The sequence below is a fragment of the Nyctereutes procyonoides genome, unplaced genomic scaffold, assembly GCF_905146905.1.
Source record: "Nyctereutes procyonoides isolate TBG_1078 unplaced genomic scaffold, NYPRO_anot_genome, whole genome shotgun sequence".
Taxonomy (NCBI): Eukaryota; Metazoa; Chordata; class Mammalia; order Carnivora; family Canidae; genus Nyctereutes; species Nyctereutes procyonoides.
In genome coordinates, this window is record NW_026575120.1 from 30795520 (window position 1) to 30817891 (window position 22372).

The 22372-nt window shown below is 35.6% G+C and overlaps 1 protein-coding gene across 6 annotated transcripts in view; it reads left to right on the forward strand.

The window, feature by feature from the left end:
• CNOT4 (CCR4-NOT transcription complex subunit 4) overlaps nucleotides 1-22372 on the forward strand; it is a 141445-nt gene that overhangs the window by 60672 nt on the left and 58401 nt on the right. For all 6 annotated transcript variants that reach the window (XM_055334901.1, XM_055334903.1, XM_055334902.1 and 3 more), the window contains exons 2-3: nucleotides 4173-4438; nucleotides 15247-15444. In XM_055334901.1, the coding sequence (XP_055190876.1) occupies nucleotides 4265-4438; nucleotides 15247-15444 (372 nt within the window). In that variant the 5' untranslated portion in view covers nucleotides 4173-4264. The remainder of the gene's footprint in view (nucleotides 1-4172; nucleotides 4439-15246; nucleotides 15445-22372) is intronic.

Consider the following 22372-nt stretch of genomic DNA (forward strand, 5'->3'; position numbering starts at 1 on the left):
AGGGTAGTGAAGCTGGTGGTCTTAGTTTTGAATATTGTGTTTTAACACTTAGAGCCAGAGTTGCCACGTAGCCTTAGTTTCACCTTTGAAAAAGGGGGTAATGTGTTCTTACTGAGTATCATTGTGAGGATTAGATGTATATGTGAAAGAAAAAAAAATGTTTTAATTAAAAAAATAACATCTTTCTCTGTCTTATACCTTTATAAGTCTTACTGTTTTAACTCATGTTGTCTTATTTTAATATATAGATATTTATATAACTCTATATAATTTAATATGAATATTAATATTTGTGAAATAAAATTATTCTTCCCTAAACGAAAATTTGAACTAAGGTATTTAGAGAGGGGAGAGTTTATTTCAAAGCTTATTTTATTTATTTATTTAGTTATCTATTTATTTTTAGAAGGTTTTATTTATTCATGAGAGACAGAGAGTCAAAGACATAGGCAGAGGGAGAATCATGCTCCCTGTGGGAAGCCCAACATGAGACTGGATCATTGACCCCTACGTGGGTCATGCCCTGAGTAGAAAGCAGATGCTCAACTACTAAGCCACTCAAGTGTCCCTTAAAGCTTATTTTAAAACTTAGTTCAGTGGTGTTACATAAAGGAAATTTCTCTCTACTTGAATTTTCATTTAATTTTGCATGTCTTAGCATTTTTCAGATGAATAAATTGAGTCCCAGAGTGTTTGAGTGTCTTACCCAAGGTCATATAGCTATTTAGTGGAACAGATAAGGCAGAAATCAGCTTTTACCTTGTATTCCATCCAGTGTTCTAGCACATTAGACTTCCCTCCTATGTTTTACCAGTTATGTGATTACTTTGGCAACAGGTTTGCATGGCATCTCTCTCTCCGTGGTACTAAAAGTGTATAAAATACACTTGGACTTGTATTAACCATCTCAAGGGACTTCTTGATGTTTCCTTCTCTTTCCTCCCTCTACACTGGAAAATACATACCCTTGAAGACCTTTTAAAAAATTTTAGGGGCACCTGGGTAGCTCATTCCATTCAGTTAAGCATCTGTGTTTGGCTCAGGTCATGATTTCAGGGTTCTGGGGTTGAGCCCCATATCGGGTTCCCTGCTCAACAGGGAGTCCACCTCTCCTCCCTCTCCCCCCTACCCTTCCCCTTCCCCTGCTCATGCTCTTTCTCTCTCAAATTAATAAATAAAATCTTAAAGTTTTTTTTAAAAACAGAACAATCAAAAAGCAAAATTTCAATATGTCATCTTTTATTTATGGTAATTTACTAGAAAGCATTTCGATTCAGAAATCCCAGCTGTTTACTTCCTAGCATCCCATAAATTACCTTACTAAAACTCAAGCTATTGTTCCGGAAGTAATGTCATGTAATCAAAAGTACCTTTAGAGGTATAGATAGCACCCCTTGATTAGTTTCCTGTTGGTAGAAACTGTGTTTGAGTCTGTGTTTTCTACAGGTATAGTTTGGGATATTCAAGTTGGAGGAGCTATTAGAAGTCAGCTCTAAACCCCATTTTATATATGAAGAAACTGATAGTAGCAAAATTGAGTCTGCAAACCAGGACTCCTCAATTGTTTATAGATACATATGCTATGTCTTTTAAAAAAAAATTTATTTTGGAATAGTTAGAGTTATAGGAACGTAACTTATTTTTCTTCTGATTGTTAAAAGTCAAATTTAACTTAATTTTCCAAAAGGAGATGAAAATAATTCATACAGATTGGCATTTGAAATATAAAAAGAATATTTTGTAACAAATCAGATAATACAAATTTTTCTAAAATAAAATTTTGAAAATAAAATTAATTTTGGAAATCTGCTTTCCTTCATTTTGTCTTTTTTGATAAGGCAACATTTTGATGTATAACCCTTTATGTGCTTTATTTTCTTAGAGAAACATATATACGTACAGGGTTTATATATTTATGTGGAAGTAATTATTCATGTTAGTCTCCAGCTTGAGTAATTTTTTATTTTATATATTTTAAAGATTTTATTTATTTATTTGAAAGAGACTGTGAATGGTGAGGAGGTGGCAGGGAGGAGCAGAGGGGGAGGGCCAAGCTGACTCTGCATTGAGCCAGGAGCCTGTGGCAGGGCTCAGCCCTACTGTCCCAAGATCATGACCTGAGCTGAAATCAAGAACCAGGTTCTTAACCTGGCAAGAACCAGTGCTTAACCCACTGAGTCACTCGGGCAGCTCTCCAGCTTGCTTTAAAAAACAAAAACAAAAACAAAAAAAACCCACAACTGTGTAATAGGCATCTTTAAACTCAACACATCCAGTTTATGGCTTTCATTACTTAATGATTTTCCGACTGATGGACAGTTACTTTGCAGTGTTTTACTGTAGGAACAGTGCTGCAAAACACAGAGCAAAGTACCTGGTGCACAGGTATGAGTATTTATGTAGGGTAGCTCCAAAGGTGGTGTGAAGGAAGGCATGGTTAGCCGGACCAGTTCTGGGGCTAAGATTTCTGGGAATGAATCCAGGCTTGTACCACTTAAGAGCTGTGCTGCTTACGCAAGATACTTTCTGTGGTCTTCTTTCCTACAAAAAAGGACCTTAGATCAGTGATAATCTTTACTTTCTGAGGAGACTAACTTCTTTGATAGGCTGATGGGGGGGGAAATGCTATCTCACTATTTACTAATTAAAGAGGTTGATCATTTTGTCATATGTTGTAATTATTTGTAATTATTCTGTGAATTACTCATCGCTTTCTATTCTCATGTTGTTTGACTTAATTGCCGTTTTAAAATTGCTTTGTGAGATTTGTTTATATACTCTGGACACTGACTCTTCATTATATATAGTGAATATATCCTTCACTCTTTTGCTTGCCTTTAATTTTGTTTGTGTTTTCTTCATTACTAAGTTGATCATATCTTTCTATGTAGATCTGTCTTTAAGGTAGGTAGACCAGAATTTTATTATTGTTTATAAACTGGTCTATCCTTACCATATTGATATGTAAATGTCACTGTTACCAAATACTAAAATCTCATAAATTCCTGGTTCTTTTTCTAGAGTATTTAGTTTCTTTAATCTTTTGTCTATTTTTGTACCCATGTCAAATTTTTAAAATTACTTTAGCTTTGTAGTTCAGTATCTACTAGTACAAAATCCCACATTCCCCCCCCAGAAGTTTCAAAGCAGTTTGCCCGCATTTACTCTTTAATGTAAACTTTAGAATCAGTTTGAATTATGTTAAAAAACAAGCACCTCTGTTATTTTGATAGGGATTGCATTGACATATTTTGGAGGCTAAAATAGTGATTTCAGTGTAACATTTTAATTTACCATTGACTTTAGCCTAAATTGTTACATAAAGATTGTCAACTCTTCATAATCTAAAACGATAAGTTATTTAACTTTTAAAACAGTCTGGAGTCTGGAATCTTTTTGGTTTCTTCGCCCTTCCTGTTTTTTTGTAGGGTTTTGTAGGATTACCATAGAAAAATACTTTTTTTTTTTGCATTTATTTTTTTAAAGATTTATTTATTTATTTATTTATTTGTTTGTTTGTTTATTCATGATAGACATAGAGAGAGAGAGAGAGAGAGGTTTTTTTTTTTGCATTTAATATGTGCTTATTTTACCAGAAGTTTCCATTGGCATAATAATACATATTTGATTGTAAACTATTGGGTTCTATGGCATTTTTTTTTTCAGTTCTAGTCTTTTCTGTGATAAAGGTTTGATACTAACATGTTATTATAGGTGACTGAAGCCTTTGTGTTTCTTTTTAGGTTTATTTTGTGAACACATTTATTTTCTGACACATTTTAGAATACTGTGATACTCCTTTAGTTATGTGGCAGCATTACTAGCCTTTAGGTCAGAGATAAGGCAGTTTAGAGTATATTTTAAGGCTGTATATTATTTATTCCCCCAAAATGTGCTATGATTAGATACTAGGTTAGTATTAAATGTTTTATGTAGAGAAAGGAAGTTCTTTTGTATTTCTATTGAGTCTAAAAGATTAATAATGCTAGACTTTCTATTTTGACATTCATTCTGAATTCATTCGGATTCTCAGATGTTTTGAGAATCATCTGAGATGATAGCAAAATTGGTTTGATTAATATCTATACAATTTTTTTGATAATATGATTCCTGATGGTTGAAATGCCATTTTTTCCAGTAGTAAACAGTATATTTTGTTTCTCCTCATGCAGGTCTTTGAAGTTCTACAGTTTAGTTCTCAGTGCTGAACTTCCTTCTCCCTTAAGTTATTATAAACTTTTGCTGCTGTTTAATAAAAGTGAAGATGTCTCGCAGTCCTGATGCGAAGGAAGACCCTGTGGAATGTCCTCTTTGCATGGAGCCTTTGGAGATAGATGATATCAACTTTTTTCCTTGCACCTGTGGCTATCAGATTTGCCGATTTTGTTGGCATCGAATTCGCACTGATGAAAATGGGCTTTGTCCTGCATGTAGAAAGGTAAATAACTCCAAAGTAACTTTGTGTACAGTTTTTTGTTTGTTTTGTTTTTGTTTTTTTGCCCCTTGCAAATAAGTAGGTTAAAAAGAATCTACAAACCTCAGATGATTTTATGTGTAGCATTATACTTTTAAGGTAATAATGAAGTAGAAAGACACTATATGACCCTGGTAAAGTCATATAATCTCTCTGGTTGACCTTTAGAGAAAAAAGTAGAAAAACTTTAAAGGTAAAACAAAATAATTTTAGTAAAAAATTTATCAATAAAAGTGTACCTTTCTGGAAGGCCAGGGAAGTGTGAAGAATCTGAAAGACAGTTGGTCATTAGGGTCAATTTTGAGAAAGAAGCATGAGCTCAAACATATTTAGTAAGGCTGCTGAGAAAGATAAGAGACGTGGTGCTTTTAATATCCTAAGGAAAATATCAGTGCGGTTGCTTGAGTGTTACATTGGAGCAGCATATGCATCCAGCCTAGCTTTTATGCCATGTAGTGGAGATAGCTGCTCTCTCGCTGGAACACTGATTATAAATTGGGGTCAGAGCCTTAAGGTGGATGGAGATACCCTGGAGGAACCAAGACCTCCTATCCTCAGAAGATGAATTATTGATACATGGTATCTACCAGTTTGTCCTTTTTGCAGTTACGAAAAAGCATCCTGCAGTAAACAAATACCATTTATAGACTGGCTAACAGAGTTATTACAGGTACAGATGTGCAAGAACCAAGAATTAACAGATATTTCAAGAATGCCAACGTTATTAGAAGAAGCAGCACAAAAATCATTAAATATCTGAACCAACATAAGTAAGCAAACAAACATTTAAAAGTATCATTGGAAAAAAAATAAAAGTATCATTGGTGCTTTTCAAACAAAAGACACTTTCCTATCTATGTAGAAGGAACATTTTTTAAAGTTCAAGAACAAATTTATATATTGGAAAATTTTGCTGAACTTTTTTTTTTTTGCAACGTATAGTACAAAAATAAAAAAAATAGTATGAAAGAGAAGTTAAGCAGCATAAAAGATCTGCTCGTTCTTATTGGCCAAGAGAAGCTACAGAAGCTGTGAAATAGGATGAATAGAAGACGGGTGGCTCAGTGATTGAGTGTCTGCCTTCAGCTCAGGGCGTGATCCTGAGGTCCAGGGATTGAGTCCCACATTGGGCTCCCCACAGGGAGCCTGCTTCTCCCTCTATGTCTCTGCCTCTCTCTGTGTGTCTCTTGTGAATAAATAAATAAAATCTTAAAAAAAAAATAAAGAATGGAAGGAAGAAACGAGGAACCACTAGAAGAAAATTTCTCCTGAAAAGCAGTTGTCCTTAGAAGGGCTGTATGAGTAAAAGACAAGATGACTGAAAAAAATCAACCTCTCTTAATATAATTGTAAAATTTTAGAATTAAAGACAAAGTTCTAAATTTAAGCTTATGGGGGAAAAAAATCCTTAGACGACAAAGGAACAAGAAGAAAACTGAGATTACTGTTTTTGTCTTATAACAATAGAAAAGAGAAAATCATTGAGAGATTTGTTTTTCCAAATTTTAAGGATAAATAACTTTGAGGAATTCTCCATTTCATTTAGATGTAAAAGCATAATAGAACGTTTTCCAGACAAAGATTCATAAGGTTTAATATTCACTATACAGGGCAAGTAGAAGAGCTGGTGACCATAAGGTTTTGGACTGAGCAACTGGAAGTAAAAAGGGCCATTGACTGAGATGGAGAAGACCTCAGTAGGAATAGGTTTTTGAGAAGATTAGGAACTCAGTTTTAGTCATGTTAAGTTTGAGATTCCTATTAGAAATCTAAATGGAGAAATTAATTAGACAGGAGAATGTTCCAATTTGGTTCTGGTATGGAAATATAATTTTTTTTAAAGATTTTATTTATTTATTCATGAGGGACACAGAGAGAGGCAGAGACACAGACAGAGAGAGAAGCAGGCTTCATGCAGGAAGCCTGATGTGGGACTCGACCCCGGGATCATGCCCTGAGCCAAAGGCAGATGCTCATCCGCTGAGCCACCCAGGTGTCCCTGGAAATATAAATTTGATAGTTAGCATATAGTATGTTACTTATGAAGTAATACTGAATGAGGTAATGAGAGAGGGTCAATAGAAAAGATGAGAGATTGGCTAAGGAGGAGCATCAAAGTTCTCCAACATTTATAGAAAGAAAAAATCCACATTGAAGAATTACAAGGCAACCTCCTTTAGGGTTTCCAAGTTAAAATCTTTAGCTGAGGTGGTTATTGTTAAGTCAGACCAGGAGGAATTTTTTTGGTTTCTTGCTGACTTAATTTAACTAGAACTGCTAGAATTTCTGCTTGGTCTCTGACTAATAGACCTACTGGCTGGAGGGGGTCATAGACGGCAGACATTGAGGCCACACAGAGTTTTGGCTTAGCCTCCCCACAGAGTGTGCTGAGCGCACTGAGCATGTGTAGTTACGAAACTGCCTATCCCAGTCAGGGACCAGCAAGTCTTTATGCCTCAGTGGTTTTATTAACACAGAGGAAAACTACAAGTGTTGCCCGATGCCTGGAAGAAGACTGTGAAGCTGCCATTTACACATAGCCCTACCCTGCTGGGAGATGGCCTGCAGAGGCCACTCTGTGAAATGGCAAATCAAGATGACTTAAGTCAACTTGGAAATGCAGGTGGGGTGTTGGTTGAAACAAGCTCTGGTTTGAGCTCATAAATGAAACCTGCTTGTTTACTTAAAGGGGCCTCTTTGCTTTAATAGTTTTGAGAAGCAGAGAGGTGGGCAGGTTTTAAAAACCAAGACAGTTTAATGTTTCTGTTTGGTCCTAGTTGCTGAGCCTAAATGGATAGAAGGACCCTCAGTGTTTCCCTAAACAAAGGCACAGGCTGTCTGGCCATCCCTTAGACTGTGTTTATATGTTCTTTCAGTGCAGCATTTCTGAGAGAACTACCTGGTGGAAACAGTAGATGTGGGAACACAGGTGGTGTACTGAGGTAGCATCATACAGCTTTGACTCGCATGGAAACTGGACTGGCCAAAACTACGTTATTTTCATCTCTGAAATAATGGGGGAGATCACATCCATGAAACAAGAACAGGATAGTCTAAAAAAGTTCAAAGAAGGATAAATATGTTCTGATAATTATAATAGCAGAAATAACAAAGAAACAGTTTGGAGATGAATTTGAGAAAATTTCTTTAAAAGTAGTGCAAAAAGACAAAGGAGGTAGAATATTTAAGAGATAATTTTATTTGAAGATCAATCCAGGAGGTCAAACACTAAATAAGTTAGTATTTTAGAAATAGACCACAATAACATAGAAAGTTATTTTCAGAAATATGATTGAAGAATACTCCCAAGACCAAAGGATATATTTCTAGATTAAAAAGGCCTCTTCAAGTGCCAGGCACAAATTCTTCATTTTTAAGTAACAGAAAACTGAAAACAAAAGAAGTTCTACAAGCTTTCAAAGGGGGGAAAAAAGTAGACCTTACATTAAGATCAGGCATCAGAATCATTTCAAAAGCAAGACTTGAAGGTAGAAGATACTTCTGATGGAAATTTATTTTTGTTCTGGAACTGCATATCTGCCTGTTAATTAAGTGTGGAGGTACATGAAAAACATTTTCAGACCTGAAAGGAAAGAGCTCAAAAAAATTTTTTTTTACCTTCCATGCATTCTCTCTCAGGAATATATCACAGAGTATTTATTCCCCAGCAACATGAAGGAATGAAGAAAAGAGAATGCATGGGATAAAGGAAAGAGGTGATCAAACATAGGAGCAGTGCAGTGGGATTCCTGAGATGATGGGAAAGAGGACAACCAATACAAAGTCTGGCAGATCAGAAAGTTGCAAGGGAGGAGTTTCTACAAAACTATACAATTGAAAGAATACTTGGTGTTTTAAAAGAGGCTTGTGTCTGAAACTCTTTCAACATTTGGAGAAGATTTGATGGTTGAGTTAGTAATAAGCATATAAAGATCTAATCAGACAACTCTAGGGGAAGCGAAGAGCTGTACAGGATAAGAAAAATAACCTTGTTATGCTGCAGTGGCTTGGATACGTTGAAGGGCTTGAGATTTTTTTTTCCCCCACACACATATATTTTTATTACAGCATCATTTGTAGAAAAGACTATCTGTTAACTATTGAATGGTTTTGAACTCTTTCTTAAAAATCAGTTGCTTATAAATGTGTAAGTTTATTTCTAGAATCCATCCACATCCATCCGCAGAGAATTGTTTCTAATGCCAATACCATTCTGTCTTAATTGCTCTAAGTCTTCAAACCTGGTATAATCTTTCAAATTTGTTATTCTTTATAGAATTTATTTTGGGCATCTGATACCTTAGCATTTCTACATAAGCTTTTTAATTAGTTTGTAATTTTGTGCAAAAAAGCCTAGGAGGCTGTTGATTGCACTTGAATAAACAGGTCAATTTGAGGAAAAGTGACATCTTGAAAATGTTGACTCATCTAGTTCCTAAATAAAATTTATTTTTCCAGTTTTGTAGGTTTTACAAATTTATAAAAACATGTTCTGTAGTTTTCAGCATATGGAGTAGTATAGCATGTTTTCTTGCATTTTTCTGTAACATGTTTTCAGAGCTTTGGCATGTGATATTTTTAAAATTCCATTTTCCAGTTCATATGTAGAATAATTGATTTTGTTAAATAGATTCCTTAGGCTTTTCTACATAGATGATCATGTCTTCTGTAAATGAAGACAATTTTGCTTCTTCTTTTTCAGCCATTTTAAATTATTTCTCTTGGCTTACTGCATGGGGGATAAGCCCTCCAGTAGAACATTGGAATAAAGTGCAAAGAACAGATATTTTTGTTCTCAGTTTTATTTTTTTAATTTTTTTTTTTGAGATTTTATTTATTTATTCATGAGAGACACAGAGAGAGGGAGGCAGAGACACAGGCAGAGGGAGAAGCAGGCTCCATGCAGGGAGCCCCGCGTAGAACTTGATCCCGGGTCTCCAGGATTGCACCCTGGGCTGCAGGCGGCGCTAAACCGCTGCGCTACTGGAGTTGCCCTTGTTCTCAGTTTTAGTGGGAAGGCATTGAGTATTTCACAATTAAGTGTATTAATGACTATGAGTTTTTTGTAGATGGTTTTTTATCAGGTTGAGGACATTTTCCTTGCTTATTGAGAGTTTTTTTTATCATGAGTGGGTGTTGTAATTTCTTTTGAAATGACCGTGTGTTTTCTTTTTCATTCTGTTAAAATGGTGATTTAAATTGTTTAATTTTTGAATCAACCTTCCTTTCCAAGGATAAACCTCATTTGATCATGATATATTACACTTTTTATTTTCAATTTGCTAATGTTTTCAGAAAGATTTTTATGTCTGTGTCATGAGAGGTATTTATCCCTGGCTTTATTTATATTGTTTTTAGATTTGGTATCAAAGTAATACTGGTTTCGTAAAATGGGTTAGGAAATGTTTCCTTGTCCTCTGTATTCTGAAAAAGTTTACATATGATTGGTATTACTTCTTTTTGAGTTCCTCCCCAAATTCATTATTTACCTGGACTCTATCAGAGTGTCTTTATTGGAGAGCTGTCTAGGGGAACTTGGTATCAAGGATTCCTCTATGTAAATTTCTGGAATTCTTTTGACTAGTTCCCTCTTTTTTGTTATTTTGCCCAATAAATTTTATTTGCCTCAGCCTCTTCAGGTTTTGATCACTGTCCCCTCTGCTCAATATGATTGTTAGACCCTGCCAGGGTCCAGTTAGGGCCTGGAGAACAGAAAACTGGGACAGACACTCATGGTTTTCACCTGTCTCATTTCTTTTCTCTCAGCAGTCACAGATTTGCTGTTCATTACTTGTTGTGTGATGTCTGAAAATAGTTGTTTCATATATTTTGTCGCGTTTTCTAGTTGTTTATGCTGGTAAGCCTGGTTTGTTACTTTTTCTGTCATGGCTGAAGGTAGAAAGGTATAAATAACCTTTGAACTTTATAATAATGTAATTGTGAATGTTGATCTAACCAAAATTAGGGTGGAAGGTTAGAAAGTAGAATTGCAACGTATGGTTAGTCTGATTGAAAGAAAGCTAAATTGTCAATTTGCATAATGTGATAATATGTAGAACTGAAAAATGGAGAAGTAGCCATACAAGCATCATATTTAATGATTTGTCAGTAAATGACAAAATAATCATCTAAATGAGTCTAACAGGATTATTCTAGAGAGAGGCAGCTGGTTCAGGGAAAGAAGAAAATGAAAGATTATTCTTTTCCCCAATAAACCTTGTAGAACTCTTTGACTAGGAACATATACAGAAAATTATCAGAGAAGCTAGGGAAATCATAAAAGAGAAGATATAGTAGTACTGGTATTAGTTATAATCAAATTCAAGATCAAACACACTTAAAAAGGAAAAGAGGAATTTTTTAAATTATTTAATGTCCATAAGGTCATCGAATTTTATTTACTTAACAGTAGAGCTTTGAGGTAGAATGAGCTGATATAAAAATACCATAAGAAATTATATATCCACATCTATAATGGAGAGACTTTTCACTTTTATATTTTAGAATTTGATACATGAAATAGACCAATAAAAAAAGGAAATGGAAAATTTGAATAACACAGCAAGCGTATGTGTTTGTACGTGAACACAATTTTGTGTGAATTAATAAAAACTTTTATTTTTTAACTTTATTTATTTATAAGTAAGTAATCTCTACACCGAATGTGGAGCTCAAACTTATGACCCCAGATCAAGAGTCATGTATGTGTTTTTCCAACTGAGGGAGCCAGGCAGCTCAGATTAGTACAAAACTTTAGAATACAAGTGCAGTGAGCACAAAAATTGTTAGGGTACAGTGGAAATATTAACCAGTTCCAAAAAGAACTCAGTTGTGTTCTTTTTATTTATCCTGCTTAGGGTTTATAGAGCTTTTTAAATCTGTGTGTTGGTGAGTTTCATTAGTTCTGGGGGGGGAAAATCAGCTATCATCTATTCAAATATTGTCTTTATTCTCTTTGCTCTCCTTTTGGGACTCTGTTACCTATTTTTCAGATTTGTTTTCACTGCTTTTCATGTCTCCTAATCTCTTTCGTGTTTTTTTTCCCTTATTGCATTAATGGATGATTTCTTCTGATCTTTCTTTTTGTGTTTGAATTTTTTTTTTAGGTCTAGCCTTTTGCTAAATATAAATATGTTGGGCAGCCCAGGTGGCTCAGCGGTTTAGTGCCGCCTTCAGCCAGGGTGTGATCCTGGAGACCCGGGATCGAGTCCCGCATCAGGCTTCCTGCATGGAACCTGCTCCTCCCTCTGCTTGTGTCTCTGCCTCTCTGTCTCTCTCTCTCTCTCTGTCTGTCTCTCTGCATGTGTGTCTCTCTCATGAATAAATAAATAAAATATTTTTTTAAAAAAATAAATAAATATGAATGTCTATTGAGTATTAACATATTGCCTTTCTAGATGTAATGTTTGTTCTGTTTGTTCTCTTTTCTTACTTGATATATTTTAAATAAATTTTTGTACCCTGTACATACTTTCAAGTTTATCATATATTTGTTTAAATAAGCATTACTGTTTTAAAATCTATGTCTAATAATTCCAGTTGCTGATGTCTGTGAGGAATGTTTCTACTGGTTGATGTTCATGTTGTTTTATTTCTTTATGTGCTTGGTTACATCTATGCCTGCTTCCTGGTTGTTGTCACTGAATTATTTGTAGGGTTGTCCAGGGCCCGAGGTAGATTTGCCCTTCTCTAGAGAAACTTTGATTTGGCTTCTGCTGGATCCGTGAAGTGCCATTAGGGATGCCTCAAGCATATGGTCGCTGTTGGGGCCAAGTATAAAGGCCTTAGGTCTCTAGGAGGTGAATCTTCCCTAAGGTTGGTTTCAGCAGCTTCTTCAGAATGTTTTTCTACTATCCTCATTTTTTGTATCTTGTTCTGACCTCTCTGTAGTTTGTTCTTATCCTGAGACTGAAAGAGTCTTTGGGGGGCAGGCTGGGTCTCAGTTTACCATGGGTTTGAGCTCCTCAAAGACTCTTCCCTTGGGCTGGCCTTGAGCTTTGAATGCTGACCCTCTCCTCATATGTTGTTATTCAGACTTTACACTTATCTCTCTGGATTTTTACTTTTATACAGAAATTGGCTTGGGACTTCCCCACTGTGGATCACTATTGTTTCTAAGGTCCTGGTTAAAAAATAAAACTTTATATGGTATTTTTTATTGTTTCTAGGAGGAGGAAAAGTTAAAGCTGTGAATATATTTATTGGAAAATGAAAAACAAAAAATAAGTGACCTAATTTCCACATTAAGAAACAAGAAAGAGTAGTAAACATTGTGACAATGGAAGCAGGGATTAAGCAGAATTTGATGAAATTGTTGTACTTCAATAAAAGAGCTGGTTTCTCTGAAAGACATAAAATAATCAAACTCTTGGCAAGTCTAATCAGAAAATAAAGAGAAAAGACATAGACATATATTGAAAATAAAAGTGGGACCATAACTACACATGTGAAAGAAACTGACTACACTAGAGAATATAAACCACCGTAATTAATAGTTTGGCAGTTTATCATCAAATTAACACTATTAAAAATATTTTACACATTAAAACTGGTTCTCTGCAGGTGCCATAATTTCCATTACTTTGACAGCACACTAGTAATATATTTACAGAAAATTTTCCTGCTTATACTTTTTCATTTGATGCTACATTCCTAGAAAATTAAGTTTAGTATACATGTTTTAGTCAAAAAGTAAACCACATGCATTTTTCATCTCCCAGTTTTAGTCTTCCTCCCTTACTCATCTCTTTGTATCAGCTTATTAATTTTATGTCATTGGGTTTGTGGAGTGTAGGTATTTATGGTGGTATGTGTGTGGTGGAGCACTGTCATGGAATGTGTGTTTTTCCAACTTTTTCTGGAACCTTTAGAAAAGTTAAGATTTTTTTAAAGAAAAATTAACCATGTTAAATTCTCAGTTCTAGAGAGTAGCTTGGTGTTCATTTGGGAAATATTTATGGAGTGCCTAAAATGTGCACTACTAGCTTTATATTTCATCCTGGAGAAAGACTTCAGGTCATGCAAAAGTCACATGAGTTACCAAGTCAGCTGTTTTATATGCCTCCTACTCACAAGTAAGTTGGAGTATGCCAGATAGGACCAATTAGCTGGCAGATTCAGATTCTTATTTTATTTTATTTTCAGATTTTTAAATGTGGAAATCAAATGATATGGGTGCTTGTGTCCTCCAGGACCACTAAGAATTATGTCTGATTATTTAAAAACAGGATTTTTGGAGACCTTATGATATTACCAGTAGAAGCTGAGGAACATAAAGAGAAGTCTCACTTTCTTAATTGCCTTCGACACTAATCTGAGTGTGTTCACAAATTTGAGGGGTTTTATATTTTGTGTTTTATTTACGTATGAAAAGTTGAAAGTACCTTTATGTTAAAAACATAGCAAGATTTCAGGCTTTTGAATACTCTTTCCACTCTACTTCCTTTCTACTTTTTTTCTTGATGACATCATTTCTCTTATTCCCTTTTCCTATGTTCTGATAGGCACAGTTTCCTACTTCTGGGATCTCTTCATGTCCACTTAGATAAGTGTATTTAATATGTCCCATCTTTCATCTGTTATTAACTATTTATTTATATTTTCAGGGGCGGGGAGGGGCAAAGGGAAAGAGAGAATGTTAAGCAGGCTCTACGCCTAGCACAAAGCCCAATGCAGGGCTCGATTTCACAACCCTGAAATCATGACCTGAGCTAAAATCAAGAGTCAGACATTAGCAGACTGAGCCAATCCAGGCACCCCTATTTTTTATTAGTAGTAATAAGGACACGGTTTTAATCACTATATAAATGTATATCTTTTCTAACTCTTAGAGAAACCCTCCTTAATAAAGTACTGTGATTCCTATTTTGGAGAAGAGATGAATGAGGCAAGCAGGTCACATAACTTACAGCCATTGTCTCTCAGAGAGTAAAGAGGAGCCAAGATTCAAAGCCAGGCAATGTGATTCCACAGCTCTTATTCAGGCCACCAGGGTAGCCTTGGCATTAGCGTAGGAATTAAAACAATATTGTAATGACAAGAAAGGGAAAAAAATTATAACAGTGTAATTGCTAGTATTTATTGAAGGATTACTGTGTGCTAGACATGACAATAATGGCTTTATAAGAGTTATTTTACTTTTACACCAGCCTTTAAGATTATTTTTATCTTACTCTTGAGGATACTGAGGTACAGAGTTTCATTAACTTGCTTAATATCCACATGGTTAGTTAGTAAATGTTGGAAACCAAAGTCAAGCTCCTGACCCAGAGTGTCTATGGATTGTTGTTTATATGCCCATTTATGTTCTGTTTAGATTGACAATGAATTAAAGAATAAATACTTCATTAATTTTCTAGCACATAATAGGTTTTCATTAATTATTTGTGAATTGTAATATATAAACCTATGTTTAGATGAGATAACTTACACTCCTTGCCTCTTACACAGCATCCTAGAAGCTTACTTTTCCTGTCAACTCTGCTAGGCACTATAGGGAATACCATAATTGTATTTTTTAAAATTATAGAACCTTTGGTGGTGTTTTATGTTTTATAAGTGCTAAAAGTAGTCTGTGCTAAAGCTCTAAAAAAAATAAGTGTTTTAAAAACTTGTATTTTGAATGTATTAAATAAAAATATCTTAAGCAATTAAAAGATTTAGAAAAAGGAGTGTAACAACCACATACCCATCATCCAGAATAGTTGTTTATCCATGTAGTTTATTTCTTTCCTTATTTAATGCTAATTTCTGCGTTTGTTTTATGCTTAAAGCCATATCCAGAAGACCCAGCAGTTTATAAACCACTCTCCCAGGAAGAATTGCAAAGGATAAAGAATGAGAAAAAACAGAAGCAGAATGAGAGAAAACAGAAAATATCAGAAAACCGCAAACATTTGGCTAGTGTACGTGTTGTACAAAAAAACCTTGTCTTTGTTGTAGGACTGTCTCAGCGCCTAGCAGACCCAGAGGTAAGTCCTCTTCTGTTTTCGTTCTCAACTTGACATTTTTTTATTTTTGCTTGTCTTATTTGGAAATAACAGCTGACCTTGCCTATTAGCTGGATTCCCCTGAAATTATTAAGACTTAGGAGAGAATGGGAAATGATTTTTTAATTATCTCTAGGAAACCAATGACCACTTGTGATCTTAGGCAGGTTCTTAATCTTTCTTGGCCTCATTTTCTTCAGTTGTGAAACGAGGCAGTTGAACTAGATCTCTGAAATCTCCTTTAGTGCTAATAATCTGTGAAAATTGGATAATGGTTCTTTTTTTGCTATTCTGGCTAATGTGTGACATGACTACTCTGTTTCTTTCCTCTTTTCTGTATAAAGAATCACAGTGGACATGCAGTTACATGAACCCACTAGAGATCTGCATTTTTTAAAAATCCTGTCTACATAGTGATTCTTGGTTATTGAACAGTAATAGAACTGCTGCTATGCTGTACCATCATTCTTTATTCTTTTATTTTAAGCCAATTTTGGGGAAATAATTTGATGAAGGAAAATAATGGACCAGGTTCTTTGTCATTTGTTTGGAGGCAGGGGGAGACCCTTTGTTCATTACTTCTTTTTTCTTTTTTCACCACCTGTGTTATCAGAGTATGTTGAGTTCATAACTTTGCCTGATGCCCTTGGTTGTACATCTGCTAATTTTTAGTTTCTGATGTATTAGGAAGTACTGACTAGATTGATGGCAGAGCATGTAGAATCTGCTTGACAGCCAGATTGTTTACTTCAGTAGGAAAGAGTTGGATTTGGGGTATCTGCCAAAAGTGCTCCTTGAGAAGGGTTTGGAGTCATGCTCATCGTGGTACCCCTAAGAGGGAGGATTATAGTGAATATGCCGAGGGAGGTGGAAATCTTCAGACTTGGCTAAGTGGGCAAAAGGCCCCAGAGGAAGGAAATTTAAGGAATGTAAAAATTGATTTTGTAAAAGTCCATTTAGAGAGAGTAATACATATTTATTAAAGATGAGTTTACTATGTATTTGAGTCTGTGAAGGGCTTCAGTGGAAAAAAACTTCAGGGAGACCATACTAAGAAGCCTTTATCATTGGCAATAAACACAGAGGCAGCTCTAGAATTACTTGGACCTAAGTCAGGGGATACTGGCTTTAGTGGGCAGCAGGAGTCCCTCTGGAGACCACGTTCTTTCCAAAGCCAAAGGGAGCTGATCTACAGTTCTACAGGAAAAGACTTCAGGAAGACTTCTTAAGGATGAGAGCTCATTTTAGGCTATGACTCAACCTCAGCAGCCAGTTCTTTTTTGTTGTTTTGTTTCTGATTCCTCCGGTGGACAGAATCCCACTTCCCCTGTGACTATTTTCCTGAACACTACTACAGCTTTACACTGGTCCTTCTGTCTTCTCCTTTCAGCTCTGCATTTTTCTCTAACTAGATGGCGTTTCCCTCTGCAAGCTTTTTTTAAAAAATTTTAGCCATCTCTTTTTATTCTTACTAATCTTATTGATTAGAATCTCCTGAACCTGCTGTTCCGGCAAACTAATGGAATTTTTATTTTGATTTGACAACTCTTGGATATGCATGTACCTGATTTTGCTACTACATCCTGGGTCCTATCACCTATAATACTGGAGGCATATGGGGAGCAGCGCCCCAAAATTAAGCCATAGTCTCAGTCTGATGTTTGAATTATAGGTTTCCTACCTCCTCTTTAGATTCTGTGATTTGTTTTTATTTACTTAACAATGGTTTCTTATTTCCACTTCAAAGGACAAGACTCCAGTAACAATCTGGAGAACTGCTACACAGAAAAAAAATTAATCTAGGTGGTAACTAGTGAGAGAGGTTTATCTTGAATCTCAGTGTGCTTTGAAAAAGCACTCTACTTGTTTTATCCTTTTGAAATCCTCTCTTGGTGAGAGGACAGCGAACATTTTTAAACATTGATTTCTCTCATTTATTTCTCTTGAAACCCTAGGAAGACCAAAGACCAGTGTTTTATTTGTTCAGTCCTACCACTTCTAAATAATGATATCTTAACAAATTCTCTTAATTTATTGTATAATCTTTTCAGTTTGGAAGACTTAAAGTCGGCTCTATTAGAAAATTTGAAGTTTCAAGTTGTGTAACTTTCAGGTCAGAGAAGATCCCTATTTACTTATTTTTGGATGATGAATAATTTGATATTTGACTGAATTCTGATTAGCAAAACAGAAGAGTTAAGGCAAAATTCAAGCTCATTTTGAAAATAGTATTTGTGCATCAGAAAACTTAATACCAAGATTGATTGTCAAATCAGTATTCATTTGTTGATCCATTAAAAAAAAACTATTTTAGAAGACGGGGTAGATAGCTAGAGGTAGTGATTAGAGGTAATCATCTTCTAAGTCCTGAAATTTCAGATTTGCTGGAACCTAATTCATTCATTTTGTAAAGTAACTCTTGAATACTTTCCATATTTTAGGTACTTTGATGTTGGAGGTAAAGTAATTTAGCAAGCCAGACACAGTCTCTACCCTTAACTAATTTATAGACTATTAAGACAGAGTTTAATTACTTTTAAGTGTGCTGAACATTTAAAACAGGGAAGTGTATGGAGTTTTCTGGGGAACATATAATAGTGGGGAACTTGGCTAATATAGAGATCCACAAAAAGCCTCCCCAAGGAAAGGATACTTAAGAATTACTAGAGACTGGCTAGGAAGCAAATAAGGACAAGAGTGTCCCAGGTATATGGTGGTCTGAGAGAGCAGCTTGTTTGAGGAACTAAAAGACTTTAAAGACAGAACCAGGTTGTTTTACAAGTGAGAAATTGAGGCATAGGGAAGTTAAATGACTTCTCTGGAATCACGCAGCTGTTTCATGGCGGAGGCAGGACTAGGAACCACCCCCCTTCCCTTTAGTTTTAAAGGTCCTATTCCAGTATATTTTATGCTGATAATTGGTCTGTTGTTCATCCATTCCCCTAATTTATCCATTCATCCTTCTGTCTGCTTATCAAGTTTTTTATTTTGTCTCTAATATCCATGAACACTTGACTGTGTTCCCACAGAATATATAGGAAGACATTTTATTTTATTTAAAAAAAATTTTTTTAGGAAGACATTTTAAACATTACATGCCACTGGGCATTTAGAATTCTGTCATGTGGCCTTTTATAGTCTATATTAGTATTCAGGCTGGCTCGTTGTAAAGCAAATACATGATATTTAATATATGAATAATGTGGGGGTATGCAGGGTGCTTTACCAACTCCCCATACTTCTTAATCACTAGAATGCTGATTTGCTAGTTGTATGTTTACATAGGATCTGGAGTATTTAACTTAACTTAGAAACTTTAAATATTTGAATTTCCCTTGCCTGGGCAAGCCATTTCTTATCAGCCATAGGCCATTTCCTAATATTTTGAGGCCCACCAGTGTTCCTTATCCAAATAATTCTTGTTGTTCAATGCTAAAAGAGTTATTTTTCTGTAAACATTTATTGAGTACCTACAATGTGCTGGGTAGTATGTAAGACACTGAGTGTACACCAACATAAAGGTAGTCCCTGCTTATTTTCAAACAAACAGTATAATATATGAGAAGTGCTCTGTGCTATGGAGGCACAAGAGAGAGTACTCAATCTTATTGGGGAGGTATGTGCCCTTCCACTATTTTTGAGGTAAAGTGTTTCTGGTACAAGCACTCTACAGATTCTTCAAGATGAGAAAGATCTCAGTCTGCGAGCGATTTGTTTGGCTGGAGGGTTAGAGTGCAGTGGTGACAGATGAGGCTGGTGAGGTTATGATTTTCAATCTTATCAGAGCCAGTACCCATTTTTAAAAATGTTTTGTAACACTCTTTGATTTTTATGAAGTGATTCCATGAAATAAAGAAATAAAAGGAACTAAAAGGGAAATAAGTATAAAAAGACTATCTCTGCATGTTAATTTTGGATACCACTACTCTAGAACATTGCTACTCAACATGTGCTTTCTGAGCTGGTAGCCCTAGTATCACCTGGGTGCTTATTAGGTAAACTCAGGCCTTGCTTCAGAGCCACTAGATCTGAATATGCAATTTCACTAGATCCTCAAATGATTTGTATGCAATTCAAGTTTGGGAAGTACTGTTTTTAAGTACATAATAAAATAATAAGATGCTCGCATCTGTGTGTAGAATCAATGTGAGTGTGACACCTACAAAGGCAGATTGTTACAGATATATATGTATTGGTAACCCAGGTATATGAAAAGCCAAAGATGTGATTTTTTTTTAAGTAACTTTTGGTATAATCCTGAAAAAAGCACTTGGAGTCTTTCCTTAATTACATATTATTTTCTTTCCTATAAATTCAACACATGTCAGAACTGTAGGGAACTACTTTGAGTTTATATATAATGTGGAATTTGTTTCTAAGTTCACTTAATTATAAATAGGCTTCTCAGCTACATGAGTGTCTTATAAGACATTCAAAAGTTGTGCAGGACAGTTCCTTATTGTGCAGGAGCCAGAGCATTGTAAGCTATTCCTGGCTCCCATCCACTGAACGTAAGTATTACCTCCCGGTCACTTTGACAACCTCCTCCTATAAAAGCTCCCACAGATTTTTAAAATGCTCCCTTGAATTCTGCCTTCATTGAGAGCTGCTACCATAAACTCAGATGTGATTTGAGATGCTGATACAGAACAATGTATGACCAGCCTGAACTCTTTGAAGCACGTATTTCAACTGTGAAGCCCTTTGCTGAGTTGGTATGCATCAAGTTAGAATATTGAATGCAGTTCTAAACTCTACCAGCCAGGGAGCTTTTCAAAATAAATTCCTCCCTACTCCTCAACCCTGAGACTTTGCAGTATACAACCTGAGAGTTACTGCCTTTGCCACTTAATAATCTCATTTGTTTTGGGGGATTTGGTGGAAAAAAGATTGAAAACCAATATGGTCACCTCATTTTATAATCCATTAAAATTGGCTGTAGAAAACAGAACAGCCCTATACTTATAAGAACCAAAGTAGGGGATCCCTGGGTGGCTCAGCGGTTTAGTGCCTGCCTTCAGCCCAGGGCCTGGTCCTGGAGTCCCAGGATTAAGTCCCACATCAGGCTCCCTGCATGGAACCTGCTTCTCCCTCTGCCTGTGTCTCTGCTTCTCTCTCTCTTCTCTGTGTCTCTCATGAACAAATAAATAAAATCTTAAAAAAAAAAAAAAAAGAACCAAAGTAAAATGTGGTAAAAATAATGATATTGGGGCACCTGGATGGCTCAGTCGGTTAAGGTCTGCCTTCTGCTCAGGTCATGATCCCAGGGTCCTGGAATTGAACCACCACATGGTGCTCCTCCCTGTGCAGCAGGGAGTCTGCTTCTCTCTCCCTCTGCCTGCTGCTCTCCCTGCTGGTGGTCTCTCTCTCCTTCTCTGTCAAATAAAGTCTTTAAAAAAATTATTAATTGAGGGACGCCTGGGTTGCTCTGTGGTTGCCTTCAGCTCAGGACATGATCCTGGAGTCCTGGGATCGAGTCTCACATCTGACTCCCAGTATGTAGCCTGCTTCTCCCTCTGCCTGTGTCTCTGCTTCTCTCTCTCTCTCTCTCTCTCTCTCTCTCTCTCTCTCTGTCTCTGTCTCTCATGAATAAGTAAATAAAATCTTTTTTTAAATTAATTGAAAACTGTTAAGAATTAATGATACCTCAACCATAGACTCACAAAGCTTTGATTCTGTTATGCAGACCATATTAGCTAAGCTGTAAGTATGTGAGAATGTTACCAAATTAGAGTGGAACGAATACTTTGCACACACATGGACAAGTACACTCAAAGTTTTCCTTGAGAGAGACCTTGCTATTTGGGAAGACTGTAAGAACAGTAGGTCTGTAGATAAATTCTAGGAAAAGAACAAAATTTAATTTTTTTTTCAAAATTTAATTTTGAAGTAGTTGTAAATTACAGGAAAGATTTTTGTATCAAGTTACATATTGGTCAAATTAGCCAAAGTGTGAAGTCTGTAAGAGAAGATAAGTGAATGCTTGTAGTGATCACAAAGTAGAGGAGGTGACACGGGTATGCGGGGGAATAACCACTGAGAAGTAATCACATAATAGATTGAAAGAAATATATAAATTTGTTTTCCTCATTTTTTCCCATCCATCATTACATACATGTTATTTACCAGGAGAAGGGAGGAAAAAACAGATGATCAAGAAGTGGTAAAATTGACACAAAGAAGCTAAGTACACACATACACAAGTGTTAAAGCATGAATCCTAAAGTTGAGGAACAATGTTACCATATTTGCTATTTGTAGCTTTAATGTAATATATCAAATGTTATATAGAATAGATTAATGAGTAAAGACTGTCCTGTATGTCTGTTCTTGAGTTTCTGTCTCTGCTTAATACATAATTATTTTGGTCATTGTTTTGAGAATTACTTTTTCATAAGGATCATCTGTTAATGAAAATGTGGTTAAGATATTTGATCTGTTTGGTGTTAAGAACACTGTGAAGATAAGATCCACGTATTATTGGTGCAGATATTAGAACATGGTGGATAATACCAAACTTAGTGAATCTTTGTTTCCATGTAGTGGGCCAATAAAAAGTAACTTTTAAACTCTTGATGATTTCCTGTAGGTTAACCATGCAGATTGTAATTAGGAAGTTTTTATTAATAAACTTTAAAGGGATGCCTGGGTGGCTCAGCAGTTAAGCATGTGTCTTTGACACAGGGCTTGATCCTGGAGTTCCAGGATGGAGTCCCACATCGGGCTTCCTGCAGGGAGCCTGCTTCTCCCTCTGCCTATGTCTCTGCTTCTGTGTGTGTGTGTGTGTGTGTGTGTGTGTGTGTGTGTGTGTGTGTGTGTCTCATGAATAAATAAATAAAATCTTAACCAAAAAAAAAAAAAAGAAGGAAAGAAAAGAAAGAAAGAAAAAGAAAAAGAAAACTTTAAAAAT